This window comes from Nannobrachium achirus, assembly GCF_963921795.1.
Source record: "Nannobrachium achirus genome assembly, chromosome: 23".
NCBI classification, from domain to species: domain Eukaryota; kingdom Metazoa; phylum Chordata; class Actinopteri; order Myctophiformes; family Myctophidae; genus Nannobrachium; species Nannobrachium achirus.
In genome coordinates this window covers 23,298,090-23,316,247 of record NC_137830.1, presented here as the reverse complement: position 1 = coordinate 23,316,247, position 18,158 = coordinate 23,298,090, and the positions used below count along the sequence as shown (strand labels likewise).

At 42.1% G+C, this 18,158-nt stretch overlaps 1 protein-coding gene across 1 annotated transcript in view; it reads right to left on the bottom strand.

Moving 5' to 3' along the window:
* Window positions 1-2,035: 2,035 nt before the first annotated feature.
* dyrk2 (dual-specificity tyrosine-(Y)-phosphorylation regulated kinase 2) overlaps window positions 2,036-18,158 on the bottom strand; it is a 31,833-nt gene continuing 15,710 nt past the window's right edge. Inside the window, exons 3-7 of the mRNA XM_080753976.1 lie at window positions 17,075-17,405; window positions 11,489-11,652; window positions 9,638-10,027; window positions 6,036-6,126; window positions 2,036-5,269 (exon numbers count right to left, since the gene is read on the bottom strand). Coding sequence (XP_080610102.1) covers window positions 4,650-5,269; window positions 6,036-6,126; window positions 9,638-10,027; window positions 11,489-11,652; window positions 17,075-17,405 — 1,596 coding nt within the window. The 3' untranslated portion in view covers window positions 2,036-4,649. The remainder of the gene's footprint in view (window positions 5,270-6,035; window positions 6,127-9,637; window positions 10,028-11,488; window positions 11,653-17,074; window positions 17,406-18,158) is intronic.

Genomic DNA, 18,158 nt, shown 5'->3' with positions numbered 1-18,158 from the left:
TTCTGTGAGGCCAAAGTCCTAACCACTGAGTCACCCATAGTGTAGCTGGGTGTATTTAGGTGTGTAGATACAGTATGTGTATATAGGTGTATTTAGGTTGAGTGTACATATAGGTGTAGTTGGTGCATTTGGGCATAGGCCAGTATGGCATTGTTAAACCAAAGGCACATTAGTCGACTCTTCTCTTTGTCAGCTCACAATAAAAACACAGAAACAATCCATCAAACGAAAACCAAAGTAAAAAAAACAGATAGAAAATCAATACAGGTGACTGACCCCTTACGCCCTGTTCAGGGTAGAATCAGAAGGTTATACTGCAGAACAGCGACTCCCAACCTGTGGGGCAGGGCTCACTGCTGGGCCTTGAGGATATTGCAAGTGGCCCCCCAAATAATTGGCAAAATACTAAGATTCTAATGATAATATAACCTTAATATTACAAAATTAATGTAATGGAATTAATGTTCCATCAATCCAAGCCAAACAAACCACACACACTTTTGAGATTTTCAAGTGCGCCTCAATCCAGAAAATGTTGGGAACAGTTAGTAACATCCAACTTCTGCTGTGGCCCTCCATCACGGGAGTCATGTGCTACACCTTCATTATTCACAGGTTATGACATCAATATCTCCATCCTCCACGGGGTGGTGCAGGAAGATGTTATGAGAGTTGGTTTCCCGGGTGCTACATCACATGATCCATACTTCTATCCTGGACCTCTCGACGTTTTAACCATAGATATAAAGAGCTAGATGCTTCATCCGCCACTGCAGTTCATTGGCGCGACCTGTAGAAAAGTATTGACGCAAGTGCTTAAGTGTGGAAAGCACACTGCCACTCAAAAGTTACTAGCTAGCCAATCACAGCGCATCTTTTCTGGGACTTCAATTTAAAGGAGCTTTATCGTCATGAGGAAACAAACGTTTACTTTGCCAAAGCAAGACGTGCCTCTGGGAAAGAGGGAGCCCCGTCTCTGATTGGCCTACCGAACGTCCCCTTCTGTGACACATACAGAAGTGTTCTTCAGAATTCAGGAGGCTTGCCTTACAAATTGCCAATACGTTTTTACAGACGCCCCAGAGCCGGCGTCTACCTTTCTATGTCTCTGGTTTTAACACCCAATGCCAAGTCCACCTTCTAATCTAATCCACTCCGCCATAGTCCTGATCCACAGACTCATTCCCACTCAACCTCCACTTTAACTGTACAACGTTTACGATCCTAAGAAACCCAGGAATAAACAGTGTGTGTGTGTGTGTGTGTGTGTGTGTGTGTGTGTGTGTGTGTGTGTGTGTGTGGTGAGCTCTGTTCTAGAATGTAGAGCTTCTAATTGTTCTCAACCATTCCAGAATCTGCACACGATAAACTTCAAGTATATGGAAATGTACATATTTTTGTAAATATCGGTTTTATACTATCATATCCTCCACCAGCCATGTCACAAAATGCCTCCTCACCTGTGTCCTTCCACCAACTTCACATTAAAGGCCTCTCTTGTCAAAGAGATTATTTGTTTTTATCTCAAAGTGACTTCCGAGGTAAAACAAAATAAAGAGTAATGAAACACACTTTCATCCAGTACCCACCAACCGCCCTGCAATATATACTATCATTCCATAATTGTTAAAGCTGCATTCCGATTTGAACTCGTACAGAATGCATTTGGTTCTGCATCCGTTTACTGCACAGTAAACAGGAAAGAAAAGACACAGGTTAAAAACCTGTATGTTGACAGTGAGTAGGGCTGTCACGATATGACATTTTACATGACGATTAATTGTCACTCAAATAATTGGCGATTAACGATTTAATTGTGTTTTTGTCGTTGATAATTACATTTCTGTTTGGCTTTTAGGCTTTGAAGTTGTACATGGTAGATATGAAACATAACCTAAATATACAAAGAAATGACTGACATATTTGACAACTTACTACTTAAAAAATGACTTTGATAGTGTAAATAGCCGATCTACAAGCTCGCGATGCGACGCGTTGTGAGCTTGTAGATCTGCTATTTCCACTATTTCGGACATTTTTCAACATTCACGATTATGACGATTATGACAAATTAATTGCGATAATGTCAAATAATCACGATTAGACGATTATGTAATAATTGTGACAGCCCTAACAGTGGGGGCCCTGGGGGGAGAAGCATATATATAATATATATAAAAGAGAAGAGAGAAAAGCCTGGTAGGCTGAAGGCTAACTATCTGTCAATGTAATCTGTGTTAGTCACAGAGGAATCTGTGATTCTAAACAGCAGTGCTGTACTGTATTTACTTGGTAACACAGAATCAATGGGTGCACTCGCTCCCTGGCGCGCAGACGCACCGGCCTGTGGAAATGCACTCAATTGAATTAAACTGCATTTAAGCTAATCAAATGCTAACTCACAGAAACAGCCCTGCCATGCGTAGAATCCTGTTTGTCTTGCAGTTGCTGCCACAACAGTCTCCTTACATGCACTCCAATATTGCAACACAAATAAATGTCCACCAAGTTTATTGTAAAAACCAATATGTTTGCCTTCATCAGGAATATCACCTTAAATAACTCTGATGGGTTTGTACAATAAAGTTATTGATAATAGACAACTACAAATGTTAAAATCATGACTAGGCTTAACATGTGTTCCCATAACACATAATAAGATTTACATCATTTAGTGTTTCATTACTCTTGACTTTAACTGGCTGTTACTCACCACGGTAACACCATGTGCCTAGCATTGTGCTATTATTTATTATGTTAGCTACCGCATGTGCTTTAACACGTGTGACTGGTTGCTGTCCACGCAGGAGGCAACACATGTTAAAGCCCTGCACCTTTGACCAATCGGTCATCAATCCTTTCCTGTGGTAGCTCAGTTGGTAGAGCGCTTATCTTTGAATTCCCAAGTTCTGGGATAGATACATGGGTGGATTGTTTAGCTGTGCTAGTCTACTGACGACTCAGTTAAGTACTGGGAGCTGACAGTAGGCGTGGCGCTGAACCACAGCAATCTATCTCCCTGGTTTAGCGCCTTGTAAGGGGGATAGACACCCCTGTTTCTGAGTTGATACCGACAATAAGCCACTTCAACTTACTTACTCCTACATGGCAAACATTCATGCTTTTCCTTTTTGTTTTTAAATTAACTTTTCCTCCAATAACACCTCGCTTCCATTCGGGATTCTATCAGCAGCTTAGTAATGCAGACTCATCCCCTGTGGTTGAATGAGGAAAACAACAGTCCTTTTACACTTCCTTCTACTCTTCACAGATCTGATCTCAGACCAGTGTTCTGCTGTGGTCCTGAGCTTTTTAAGGCTGGGCAGTGTACAGCTAACAAAGTTATGGCTAACAGGCTATAAGCTAGTTGTCTGGAGAGTAAGAACAGACCACTAGCGACAGTTTAGTCTAAGTTTAAAAGCTAGCCATCTCAATAGCAATAACAGACAGCTAACAAGCTAATAGACTAGGTGGCTGTTATAGCTATAGACTTACAACTTAAAGAGCAAGCAAATTAATAAGTAGATAGCTACAACTAATGTGCACATAAGACAGATTTAGCTGGCCAGGTGACTTAGCCAGCTAACAGCTAGCACCATACCAATCAGGTAGCTAGTATACGAACGGTTGGCCAGCTAATAGCTTGCTACTCACAGCTAGCCAGCTAAAGCATCATCCCCTTCTTCAGCATGGTACTCCCTAAAAACAGGTGTTTTCACCCGGGCTCAGGCTCACATAGTGTTGTGTGTCTGATACGCAGCTCAGAGCGAGTCGTCTTGTTACTTTTTGGATAAGCTAGCTGTGACCTAAAACGTTGTTTATTAAGCACATTTTGCCTTAACCCCAAAGTTAAACCATATGGGAAACATTAGGCCTATTTATTTATTTTCTTTAAGATACACTTAGATCTTTGCTCCTTCCGTGTAACGCTACTGGTGCATCCTGGTCGCCAGATAAAAAACATTGGCATTGTACATTTCAGCAAACCACGGATACACTGAATGTCACCTTTTCTGAACCAAACCTATGTTTCATATCGACATGCAATGTCTAAATAGATTATAACGGATTGCTATCCAACACAGACGTGCCATCCACTGGCACACTTCTTGTCTGTGCACTGTTGCTTTGCACTGCTACATCCTGCAAAACAATGCCCATCATGGTGTAACACCTGGTTTTCAACAAGTCCCTTATCAGCACCATATTAATCACACCGTATCAGGGTGTGTGTGTGTGTGTGTGTGTGTGTGTGTGTGTGTGTGTGTGTGTGTGTAGGTAGATTGTCGGAGCTCTACAGGCAGGTTCATAAACCGTCTCACCAACTTCAGGTTGTCTGAACACACCCCAAACCAGTTCACACAGACTGCCCAGTTCTCACCCAATCAAGGTGGTGTGTCTTCTGGCCCAGTGGAAAACACCAGAAGACAACAGGTTTTGTCCTGGACTCCTGGTGCAACTGGTCATATCCACTGGATGATGGCTGTCGGTTCTGTCAAAAAGCACAGGCTGTCTAAACCCCCAACTGTTCAAACCTCACAGCCAGGTTTCAAACCCAATCTAAAAATGGGTTTATAAAAACCAAAACCGGTTTCTCTCCAGTTTTATGCCTGACTGAAAACAGACCCAGTCCTCCCAGTGTCCCAGTCTCAGCTGACCAGTTTGGGCAGAACCGTCCTCGTCTGGATATTCCCGTTAGCGTCGGTCATGTTTGCTAGGTTCGTCCTGGCCTTGGAGGACGAGTGAGGCGGTAAGGAGACGCCCCCCTCTCGCTTAGAGGAAGAGGAGGAGGTCTTCTCGGCCGACGAGGAGCAGGGGGTGCCAGCGGGGGGTTTGGGCAGGCGTCGTCTGAGCCAGGGGTGTCTGAGGGCGTGTCCGGGCGTCATGCGGGTGGCAGGGTCCCAGTCCAGACACTGCTTGATGAAGTCCAGGAACAGGGGGTCGTCGCAGCCCTTCAGCGCCGTGCCCCACTCCCTGCTGGCCGGCGGCCCGCGCACCTTCCCTCTCCTGGAGCGGCCGGCGTTCACCACCACAGAGCCGTCCGGCAGCGTGGTGACCGAACAGTAGCGGGGGAAACCTTTGGACGACACAAAGTTCTTGGCCCTCTTGGAGGCGTCCAGCAGCTTCTGGCTGGGCATGCCCAGTAGCTCCATGATGCACGCCAACTGGTCGGATTCGTCTTCGCCCGGCAACAGAGGGTATCCCGTCAGCAGCTCCGCTAGGATGCAACCCAAGGACCACATGTCTATGGGCATGCCATACCTGGAACCTGGAGGAGAGGAAGAGGAGACAAGAGGTGAAATTAAAAGGACTCCCAAATTGACACTTACAGTATTAGCCATTTGAAAAGATATACCAGGGACCTACATGAGAAAAAACGGCACTAGCAGTGATTCTCAACCATTTTAATTTCAAGGACCCCCAGTTTTTGAAGAAAAGGCTTACGCACACCCAGTTCCTCTCTTTGCAGGTGCGTGGGTAATAGAACATTAGGAGGAGATCTCACTTAAAGACAGACTGACCCGCACACTGCCGCTTGTCCGTTTCAGAGAATTTATTAAAGTAGCAACGTTTCGGTCACCAGACCTTTCTCAAGCGCTTGAGAAAGGTCTGGTGACCGAAACGTTGCTACTTTAATAAATTCTCTGAAACGGACAAGCGGCAGTGTGCGGGTCAGTCTGTCTTTAAGTCAGATCTCCTCCTAAAGGACCCCCAGTTTGACATGCATTAGGCAGCGGCTACAGACCCCCATTTAATGGCATTTCTATCTCTGGGACGCCAATTTATATTGTTAAATCAATGTTAATTTACGGTAACTTGAGTGTGTACGGGTACATTTGATTCCATTTGTACACTCTCTGAGTTACAGACCCATAAGGGTCCATTTGGTTCCTAACTATCTATCATTTAGCTGGGGCCCCCTGGAACTCCCTCAAGGACCCCTGGGGGTCCTTGGACCCCACTTTGAGAACCAATGCAATAAAGCGTGTAAAGCTTGGTTTTCGGTCATTATTCCACCACAGGACGAGTCTCACCTAGTATAACCTCTGGTGCTCTGTAAAACCTGGACTGGATGTAGGTGTAAACCCTCTGGTGTTCATAGCAACTGGAGCCAAAATCTATCACCTAGAGACAACAGAGAGAGAGATTGTGTGAGAGCGAGACAGATGGTGACAAATGAAGTCTGTTTATCTAGGCAGTCCCAGCAGCTGTTAGCAGGGCTCTTTTGTGTTCACTGAAACGATTTGATGAATTATGGAAAGATGTTGTGTTATTTCTACATACAAAGGCACAAATTGATATATTCTCCAAGGCAATTCAAGGTGCTTTATATAAAGGCATAAGAAGACGTTTCGTTAATTTGAAAGTATAAAATACAGAAGAAAAAACAAACAAACAAGTTAAGTTAAAGTTAAAACTCTAAATTCCGAAAGCAACTAGTGTTCAGTAACAGCCAGGTAAATACAAATGCTGGATCGTTTGTAAACTGAATACATTTCTTTGTAAAAAGGCAAACATAATTAATCTGGGATTTAAAAGTAGTTTGTTCAAGCCTCAGATCCCCTGTTAGTTTGGTCCAATTTAGTTTGTGTGGCATAATAACTAAATGCAGCCTCAGCAAGTTTTAACTCTGGGAACAGACAGTCCCCATATACAGTATCCTGGACCTTACAGGAGAAACAAAGGTGAATTAAAATACCATGCTCCAAAAACCTAAAAACCACCACAGACTTTTTGTATGATGTGCATGTGCTGAACGCGTTCAGAGGGTGTGTGGGGAAACCCCGGGCCTGGAATCTCAAATATGTTCTGGCAATGTGCACGTGTTTTGGTAACACAAGCTTTTTACTGAGACGTTTGGAAAACCCTGGTGTCTAGTTTAACAACTTAAACCTAGTATATACTAAGTTGACCGGGGTCTACCAGGGCTCTGTAGTCTGTACTGATTCCAATCATTCAACCACATTTCTGACCAAATACTAAACAAAAAACAAGTGATTATGGGCCACCAAAGTATATATGCAGCCATTTAAACATTTAAAATAATTATAATCCGTCCAAAGAAAAGGCTGCCATCCATGATAGATGTTCCATAATTTCTACTCTACCCCCTATCATCCATGTTCATTCAGCTATTGTGTGATTTACTACATGTAACAATCACACATGGGATGTAAGAGAAACTCAGGGAGAGAGAGAAGTTCTCTGGTATTATGCTGTTAGAAATGGACACACACGGTGAATCACTTCAAACACAGACCAGGTAAAGCAACTCAATCTTCTTAATCCTTATTGTGTAATTATTCTCATTGGAAGCTACATGACAGACAAGTGTTAATCAGCACAACTGTAACTTGACCAAAGTGCATGGCAGATAGAAAGACAGAATAACTAACAAAGGGTTAGACTCCTAATCTCACATGTGTTTACTCACCAGACATGAGTATGCAAAGATGTTTTCCATTTAGGCCTGAACGTAAATCTGTGTGACTTTAGATTTGAAACACTTTAACCATTATTTAATGCTTTAACTATTGAAAAATAGCAGATATACAAGCTCACATCGGTGCCGCGCTACGAGCTTGTAGACCTATGATTTTTGGAAAATCGTGAACATTTGTGCATGTCTTTGAATATTTTTGACCCGTTTCTAAGAATGTCTTCTAAATCCTACTTCTAAATCATTGGTTCACAAACTTTTTCATGTCAAGGACCGCCAAAATTACTTGTATTTGTTCATATAAATAAATATAAAATATGTTGTTCCAGGGACCCCCCCAGAAGCAAATGTTTGAGTTACAAATGTTCGCTTTTAAAAAGATATATTCAAAGACTTGCAAAAAAGAAATAAATCTGTATTTAAAAAAATAGCAGATCTACAAGCTTGCAGTACTGCACTCGGTGCTGCGCTGTGAGCTTGTATATCTACTATTTTTCAATAGTTGAAGCATTAAATAATTCAAATCTAAATGGGTTAAGACAATACAGCGCAAGGATGAGGAAGATGCACAAGGCCACAGGTAGCGAATCAATAAATGCACAAGCCTCAATAATTACACGTCAGGTCATGATTTGTTTTGAATTGACAATTGCAGTAAACAGTGAGACAATGCAGAGAATATATTCAAGCTTTTTCCTCAATTCCAGGGGTCACAAGTAGAGCGCTGAGGAAGAGGGAATACATTTCTGTGCTGTGCTAACCGCTCCTACATCTGGCTTTGTCTGTATGTATGTCATTGTCAGTCCCACACTTGGCTCATTGGCCAAGCTTCGCGGGACACTTCATGAAATTAACTCATAAAAGGCACCGCTCACTTCACACTGGGTGTGAAGTTTCTTTCAGCATAAATGTATGGATTTATTTTGCATCTAATTTCAGATTGAAAGGGGAGCACCTGCATGTGTATGAATATGGATAAATGGAGCAGTACCAGTCATGTTCCCATATGCACAGGTGTTGGAACTATTCTTCAAAAAACCTAGAAAGAGCCTAGAAACCTAGAAGTGTACAGAAAAACGGAACCAACGTTGTAGTTGTTGTTTTTTCCCCCCTTTTGTACGACCTTACTCTTCTCATGTGGGTAGGTGGGACTGGGGTCTTTGAAATACAGTATATGTCAAATCAATGGATTGTATTCAACAACTCAAAGCCTTCGTCACATCTAGTAAACCATTAGCCTGGGATCAGTACCATTTAGGTTTCTGATCCGGTCGGAAGCGGAAACAACCTACGTCATGTTGTAGTCATCAGACAGACTAGCAGCCATCCCGCCCATTCCCTGTTCTCACTCCTCCCATCCAAAAAACGTTACCAGACTATCAAATCACACACCACTCATTTCAGTAATAGTTTTTTTGCCCAGGCAGTCAGGTTGCTCAACAAAGGGCTGAAAGTGAAACATAGGTAAAGATGGGCACTGTACACATTTTTAAACTGTACACTGTTACACTGTATGGTATTGTTGTTGTTGGGACTTGTCTTGTGTGGCCTGCATGGTATGTGGGTCCACACTCTTGTCGGTCACTGTGACCATGCCTTTGTGTCTAGGTGAGAGTGCTCCTGGCACAAGCATTTCATTGTATCTGTACTTGTATGGATATGTGTGACAATAAACTTGAACCTGAACCTGAACCTGACTACACTTTGCCCGGAACTACCAAACCGGAACAAGTTTTAACCCAAAATAATCCCCTGTGCTCAAGGGCATAATTTTAGGGCCTACCCAATAAACCCCTTGATGTGGCAAAGTTTTGCTTATTTTGGAAAAGTTTGTTTGGTATATCCGTCTTTTAGTCCAACTCATAGCGACTGGCAAGACTACACTTCTCGAGCATTTAAATAGGGATTGGGGAAACAAATAGGGGGAACCAAAACAAAGTGACGCCGCTTCTTCTTCCCATTTCCGGTTTAGGCCACCTAGACCGGATCACATGATCAAACCATTTTAGAACGAATACCAGGCTTTCCTCCAAGGTGGAAAGTTTGGTGACGCGAGGTTAGTAAACCATTTTGCTGGCCCCACCTTTCCATCGGCTACCACTATATGCTATATTTCAAACCCATGGTAGTACTGGTAGTAGTACCAGTAGGAGTAGCGTCAGTAATAGTATTAACAGTGCGAGTAGTAGAACTAACCTTTATGCCACTGCGTCCCTGCTGTTTTAGCAGGATGTTTTCAGGCTTCAGGTCACAGTGGATGATGCGGTTCTTGTGCAGAGAATCCAGACACTGGAGGATGGAGTGAGCAAACTTCCTGACCAGGGGCAGACTGAAGCCCTGGAATTTGTTTTTCTTAATGAGTTCATACAGGTTCATGCTCAGGAGTTCAAATGTCATACAGATGTGGTTCCTGAAGGTGAAGTTCTCCATCATGTGGATGACGTTCATGGACGAGTCCTTGTCCTGTTTCCTGAGGTGCTCTAGGATGCGGATCTCCTCAGCCGCCTGCCGGTGGAACCGCTTCTCGTTACGAACCATCTTCAACGCTACGTGGGTGTGAGTCTTATGATCAAACGCCTTGACGACCTGCAACCAGGAAGACAAAAAAAAGGAGATAAGAGTGAAAGGAGATAAGAGTGAGGGAGAGACAGAAAAGACAAAAGGCAGTGGAAAAGAGAGCAAAGAATGTGAACCAACGTCAGAACTAGTGGATTCAATGCAGCTCAAAATGTAAAATGATACGTAAGCCCTATTTTTGTACTTCCTTGTATGACAATGCAGCATGAAAATAGAGAAAATAGCAGATCTACAAGCTCACAATGCGTCGCACTTCAGAGCTTGTAAATCTGCAATATATATAGATCTTTGTTAACTTTCACCTAAAATGTCATGACCAAAACAGAGACACCAAGTTGAAACTGGTTAACCAGAAGATAATATGGATGCTATTCTGGGGAAAACATTGGGCAAAAATAACAGATCTACATGCTTGTAGACTGTCTATTTTTTTGTGAAGAGATTTGGTAATGCAGGAAAAAAGGAGCGGAACGACCAAGTATAGAGCCCTGGGAAGCATGACGATTTCACTGTCGTAGACAAGTCGGGAGAAAATCACCATGAGTCACAGCACTCCCTTCACTTGTTAGTTTGGTTTACGGTGGTAGTCTGAACAGTCTTAAAAATCTGTCTTTGTCTCATCTCTTAACAGCTCTGATCATATCAAACATGTTGGATATTATCGCACTTCGTTATGGTCTTGACTGAAGTTCAATGACGTAAATGTTGTCAACAGCCAATAGATGAGGTCTCTCAAGTACCAAACAGGAAGCAAACTGGTAAACAATATAGCCAGCGTACCGCAGCATTGCAGTGATCCCACTCTTCCCTTCTCTCATGCAGTGTGTGTGCAGTGCACGCACATGTGTGAAGGGGGATTACTTTGTAGAGATGTTCACAAATTAAGTCCAAGTTTACAATTTATACTGATTAGTACATTGGTACAGTAGTAGTGTAGGGTGATTGGGTGAAGGGAACATCTTCAAACCGTCAAAAAGTCCATAAAAACACCACAGTATACGGTTTAACCGGGTGATTAACCTTTCTTTTTTACAAAAAAAAAAAAAAAAAACTCACTGTAAAATCAAAATGAAAAATAAAAATAAACCAGCAGTCCCAGGCCACACCACACATATCGGTCAGAAACCAGGAAAGAACAGGGAGAGAGGCACTGCGAACCGATACCAGCCTTTCAAGCATTTTCAAAGACTTCTAGTGTGAGAAGATGTCAGACTTAGTGAAATATTTTCAAAGTCTTAACTCACCACTGTTGTTCATTCAAATCAACTGATTTTGAAATCATCTCTCATACGATCCTTTACTTTTTCTGCCACATCAAGTATGAATTAAAAATAAATTAACCACTAAAATGAGACACATCAACACCCTTAGTAGTAAAACTGTAGTAGTAGTAGTAGCGTTAATAGAAGTCAAGCAGCAGTACTAATAGTAATTGTAGTACTATTACTGTTATAGCCGTAGCATTTGTACCTGTCCGAAGCTCCCCTTGCCAATGATCTTCAGTACTTCATAGCGGTAGGAGATGTGGTCGTGCGCTACTTGGATATATGACCCCTGGTCGTCGTCGAAGCCGCTGTTGTTAGCCCCGCCCATCACACCTGAGCGCTTTTTGGCATTTGGACCAATGAAATACACTGGAGATATAGAGAGAGACAGAGCAGGGGTTGGAATTGCTAGTCTTTAAGATAACCGGTAGAGCCATTGTAACGGTCCATTTATAATTGATATTTATCATTTGTTTAATGTATTATAATAATGGCCTACTGGTCTACTAAATTGGGTAAAGGGAACAGCTGGGTCCATTATACCCAGCAACTAACGTATCTGGACCCGATGCTCCTTCAAGCGCTTTTATTAAGCAGGCTCACAACATTTCTACTGTAATTTCAAATAGAGAGTCCAGGATAAGCAGTGGCTCTGCTAATTTAGCTAACTTAACTTACATTCCCTGTAGGGGCTATAGTACAGTAAAATGTCATAAAATAAACCTGGCACTTTTTAACATCAGGTCACTTTTAAACAAGTCCTCCTCTGTAAATGATATAATCTGTGAAGAGAAATTAGATATAATCTTTTTAACAGAGACATGGCTGGGCAACGATGGAGCTTTTGCACTTGGTGTCGCCTGCCCACCAAACTATCACTTTATTCAATCAGTGCGCGAAGGAAAAAGAGGCGGAGGCTTGGCATACATTTTCTCTGACATTTTTAAATTCAAGTGCCTGTCCTTTGGAAGTTTTTCATCCTTTGAATATCAAGCTAACTTATTTGAGAGTCAATCCTCTGTTCTAATGATTACGATATATCGCCCACCAAAATGTAGCAAAGCCTTATTTCTTACAGAAATATCTGAACTTCTATCTATCTGTTCCACGGACTATGAGAGAACCCTTATTGCTGGTGATACTAACTTGCATGTGGACACTGTTACTGATCTTACAGCTATGAGTTTCTTACAGTTACTGCATTCCCTTGATTTTGATCAGCATGTTACCGGGCCAACCCACAATCAAGGCCACACCCTTGATCTTGTGATCTCTAAAGGGCTAAATATTTCTATGGACAGGATTATCGCTAAGCCTGATTTATCAGACCACTATTTACTGTGTTTTAATATGACTGTCTCTGATCTAGAAAAAAACAATAGAGAATATACTATAAAAAAGAGATTTTTCGGTTCCTCGGCAGCAGAAGAGTTTGCCAGCCTTCTTGCGTGTGCACCCCGCCTTCCGGATATTCCCTCAGTAAATGATATGGTTCAACGTTTTAATCTTAAATTGGAGTCAGCTCTGGATATAGTGGCTCCTATGAAAACTAAAAAGAAATATAATTCCAAAGTAACACCCTGGATAAACGATCATATACGTTCACTCAAAAAACAATGCCGCAGAGCAGAGCGAGCTTGGAGAAAAAATAAATTAACAATCCACCTACAGATATTTAAGGCGTCAACAGCCACCTATAATAAAACCATGCGTCTGGCTAGGCAGGCCTATTTTTCCGGAATTATTAATGAGAATAAGAACAATGCTAGGGTCTTATTCTCTACCATTGAACGCCTTTTAAACCCCCCCCAGTCCTACAAGCAGTCACTCCCTGCCTCTAAAGCAAAGTGTAATGAGTTTGCATCCTTCTTTGACAACAAAATTGTTAACATTCGAGCTGGTATTACGAATAATACTGTCACAAATGCAAATGCGGTTAATGGTGCCATGTGTAAAAGCATCGATAAATCTAGGGGGAGCCTAGTATCATTTTGTGCAATTGATGAAGAGGAACTTCGTAAAACCATATCGCAAATGACATCGTCTTCTTGCTCGCTGGATGCAATACCCACGCCGTTTCTTAAAGAGGTTGTAGACTGTGTTATTGAAGATATCCTAAAAATAGTAAACAGCTCTATACAATCAGGTGTCTTTCCAGACTCACTGAAAACGGCTGTAGTTAAACCCTTACTCAAAAAACCCAACCTTGACCCGTCCGTGCTGGATAATTATCGACCCATCTCTAATTTGCCTTTTCTGGGCAAGGTCCTAGAAAAAATTATCTTTCATCAATTGGATGTGTTTCTGCAGAACAATAAGGTGCACAACAAATTCCAATCCGGCTTCAGGAAAGGACACAGCACAGAAACTGCACTTTTAAAAGTTATTAATGATCTTAGGGTGGCTGCTGATAACAAAGATGTGTCCGTTCTCCTACTGCTGGACCAATCGGCGGCTTTTGACACAATTGACCATACAATTCTAATACAACGTCTCGAACACTGGGTAGGACTGTCAGGTACAGCTCTGTCCTGGTTTTGCTCTTATCTGACAGGCAGAAGCTACTCTGTTAATCTAGCTGACTTCGAGTCAAACAAACACAACATCTGCTCTGGTATTCCACAGGGCTCGATTCTTGGTCCTTTATTATTCTCCCTCTATATACTGCCGCTGGGAGAACTTATTTCCGCTCACGGTGTGAATTTCCATTTCTATGCTGATGACACCCAGTTGTACCTTTCGGTGGCTACAGACGACCCCTGTGCTCTAGACCCATTGCTGACGTGCGTGTCCAGCATAAAATGCTGGATGAGTGAGAACTTTCTCAAGCTAAATGAGGACAAGACAGAAGTTCTCATAATAGGTTCTACTGCCCAGAGAGAATCAATAATAAATAGACTTGGTAACCTGGCTAAAGAAAATAACACCTCTGTTAAGAACCTGGGGGTGATCATTGATGCTGAATTAAATTTTAATACACACATTAATCATGTCACGAAGATTGCCTTCTTTCACCTTAGAAATATTGCGCGAATTAGAGCCTATCTGTCGCTGAACGATGCAAAAACGCTGATCCACGCTTTTGTTTTCTCTCGGCTTGATTACTGCAACGCACTTCTCTCTGGTCTGCCAAAGAAAACAACTGACAGATTACAACTTGTTCAAAATGCAGCAGCCAGAGTTTTAACAAAAACTAAGATAAGAGAACATATTACTCCAGTTTTAGCGTCGCTACACTGGCTCCCGGTTGTTTTTAGGATTGATTTTAAAATTCTTTTACTTGTTTATAAAGCTCTAAATGGTCTGGCACCTTCGTACCTCTATAACTGCCTGCATAGATATGTTCCAACCCGCCCACTCAGGTCCTCTAGTGCAGACCTACTTGAGGTGCCAACAATGACATATAAAAAATATGGTGAGGCAGCTTTCTGCTTCTATGGACCGACAGCTTGGAATAAACTACCACTACACCTAAGACAGGCAGCCTCGGTGGATAGCTTTAAAGCACAGCTCAAGACCTATTTCTTTACTCTTGCTTTTAGCTAAATTTTTTAATCCCTATGCTGCTATTGACGTCCGCACGGCTCTGAAATTGTTCTTCAATGTTCTATGCTTTTATTTTTTCTTGCTTTATTGTAATCATTTTACTTATCTCTTTTTTATGTATTTTTTATTTCTATTTTACTTTTTCTCTGTTAAGCACGTGTGCTTCATTTTATGCTCTGTAAAGCACTTTGAGCTGCATTTCATGTCATGAAAGGTGCTATACAAATAAAGTTTTATTATTATTATTATTAAATAGAAAGAGGCACAGTGTTGTTGTACAGTATTCATTCATGCATTTGTTGACCTTGATTTCAGCCTGTTTATTGGACACAACTTGTTAAGTCATTCATTTGCCACTTCACTACCAGAAAGTTGGCAAAGGCAAAAAAAACACTGGTCAAATCTGGTTAGTCACGTATCATTATAGCACATGGTGCACGACTGGTAAGCAATGACCCAGGATAATGCCCATTCAACTTTCATTAATCTTATCACAATGGGTGCAAATTATTTAAACAGCCTGCATGTAATGAGAGCAAACAACAAGGTTCATTCCAGGCTTCCATTTATCATTTACAACTTGCCAAGGGCGATGTCATCGGTGAAGCTGCTATTGTTTATAGATATATTTACCAGTTGCTGATGACCACCTGATAAATACAACCTGACAATGCGACCTCAGAAATTGACGAGGGCCGATCGCAAGTCCTCACCTGTATGAACTCTGACCTCAGCCTGTTAGTATGACCTCTGACCTCAGCCTGTTAGTATGACCTATGTTGCAGTTACATAATTACTCACATAAATCATAGGACAGAGATAAGAAAATGTGTTGTAGCAGTTCAGAGCCTCTGCCTTTGGGCTAGTGCAGTGGTTCTCAAACTTGGGGTCAGGACCCCAATTGGGGTCCCCAAATTATATTATAAATTATAATTATAATTATAAATGTATTATGTCTTTTTCTTTCCTCACTCAATGTTAAACAAACCAACACACAGTATAAGTGTATACAGGGGGTATCTGCACATTTATAAAGTGACAATTTAAGGAATTTCAAGACCGTTTTAATACCAAAGGTAAACTGGCCAAACTGTCAAATATTAAGTAAGCAAGAGGCGAACATTGTGAAAATAGCCGATCTGCATGCTCACAACGCCTCGCAGTGCGATGCATTGTGACTTGTGAGCATGTAGTTCGGCTATTTTCACAACATTTATCTGTGGAACCGAGTCACATTAAAAGTAATAGCTACAATTCCAAGTTGTCAGAGTGGGGGTCCCCAGTTCAAATGTGTTTATTTTGGGGGTCACGGCCTAAAAAGGTTTGAGAACCCCTGGGCTAGTGGATTAAGATTTTGGCTTTCCACACTGGAGACCCAAGCTCGAATCCCGGTTACACATGCTCTGAGGTTTATTCATTTTCTGTTATTAAATTCCCAAAAAGGTAAACAAAGTAAACTTTATAGTAATAATGAGCACACACCCAATTATGTGTTAATTCATTGATAACATCTGTGTGCGACATGACATCACTGCAGAGGTGCGTTTGTTTTATGCACTGGAGAGAGTTGCAACACTATGTTGGAATGAACCAACGCTGTCCTCATGTCTATAAATGGACTCCACTGTGTAAATAAAATCCACTCAGCCCAGGAATCAAACCTGTTTTGACAGCAGTGCAGATGTGTACTTATCCAATTATATTGGACCAACTACAAGGAACCCTTCAATTTTGTGCAGACCAACCCAGGGCTGCATGTTTGCTCTTGCTGCATGCATCTGTGTGTTTGGGGGGGGGGGGGGGGGTGCCATCCACATGTAACAGCTGCTGCAGCTCATGCCTATGTGTGACTCTGCAGGCCTGTCACAATTAATACATAATCGCCTGATCACAATTCATTTAGAGCCAATTGCAATTATTTTGCATAATCGTCAGATGTACAGTATGCTGTGAGATTGTAAATATTATGTCCTGTTTTGACCATAGTACATTATTTATTTAGATTATTGGTACCGGTCATTTCTTTGTACAAAGCCTAAAAGTCAAAACGAAATGTCATTTGTATTTATGTTTCAATGCCAAGAACACAATTAAATCATTAAGCACAATCATTTGTATGACAATTAATCGTCAACGGAAATGTCATGATCGTGACAAACCTCTGTGAACTCTAGAGCTATTTACTCTTATAATTACAATATAGAAAAAGAGTCAGTCACACACACACACACACACAATACAGTACCTTCAGGGTAGTTGAAGACCTCGTGATGCTCGAAGGTGGAGAGTTTGGACATAAACTGCTTCATGGCCTGATCCGGGGTCATGGGGGCAGCCTTCGACTTGCTGTCCGTCGACTTGATTGAGGTGCTGCTTCCCTGGCGACAGTGGGCGGGCTCTGAGGATGATTGGCGGTCGGGTAGAGGAAGCCCTGGCCTGGAGCCGCGTGGAGTGAGGCCGTTAGGCTGCGAGGTCAGAACCGGACGCTTGTTGCTGTTCTCCTCAAACAGCTGGGTCACATGGACCTGCTGGGACCCCAGCTGAACGTGTTCCGACATGGCAGGCTTAGAACCTCCCTGCAAAAAGACAGAAAAAGAAAACAAAGATGATATTCCGCTGGGTTATGACTGAAACGCGTTCTGATGTGGTGGGTTTAGAAACTGAAAGAAGAGCAGGTCAGCCGAAATAATTGAATAACAGAGCGGTAAAGTAAATACGTTTCGGCCTCTCCGGCCTTCGTCAGGTATACTGAGCATTCATGTGTCAAAGTGCAGGTATATATGGAGGAGTGTAGGCAGAGCTCTCATCAGTTCAAGAATGGAAACACCGGGGGACTCCGCCCCATTTTGGGGTAACAAAAGCGCCCATTGAAACCACTTAGCCTCGCACAGACAGACCTTTAACACCTCCGCCCAACAAACTCTGCCTCTTCAGGAGGCAGAGCTCTCTGAAAGTCTGGTTATGCGAGACTAGATAGATACCACTTAACAAAATGACTTTCAAATAAGTTACCTGGCAACACAGGTACATGATCTAGTTTGACACAATGAGTGGAAATTGATCCCGCTGCCAAAATCAGTTAAGCAGCTCTAAACATGTTATATGAACTCAGTCATACTGTTCCATTAAACTTTCTGTGCTGTACAGTTCGAAATACATTACACTGTAAACTGTTATACAACAACACCATTATAAAACTGCTATAAAGTATTCAACAACCTCATTGGCCTCTAGTTCTCCTGTTAGTCAGCAGCACAATTAATGGGTTTGTAAGTTTGATACAGCAGCAGAGTCGGTACAGCAGGTGCTTATTTACTTATGGAGGAACA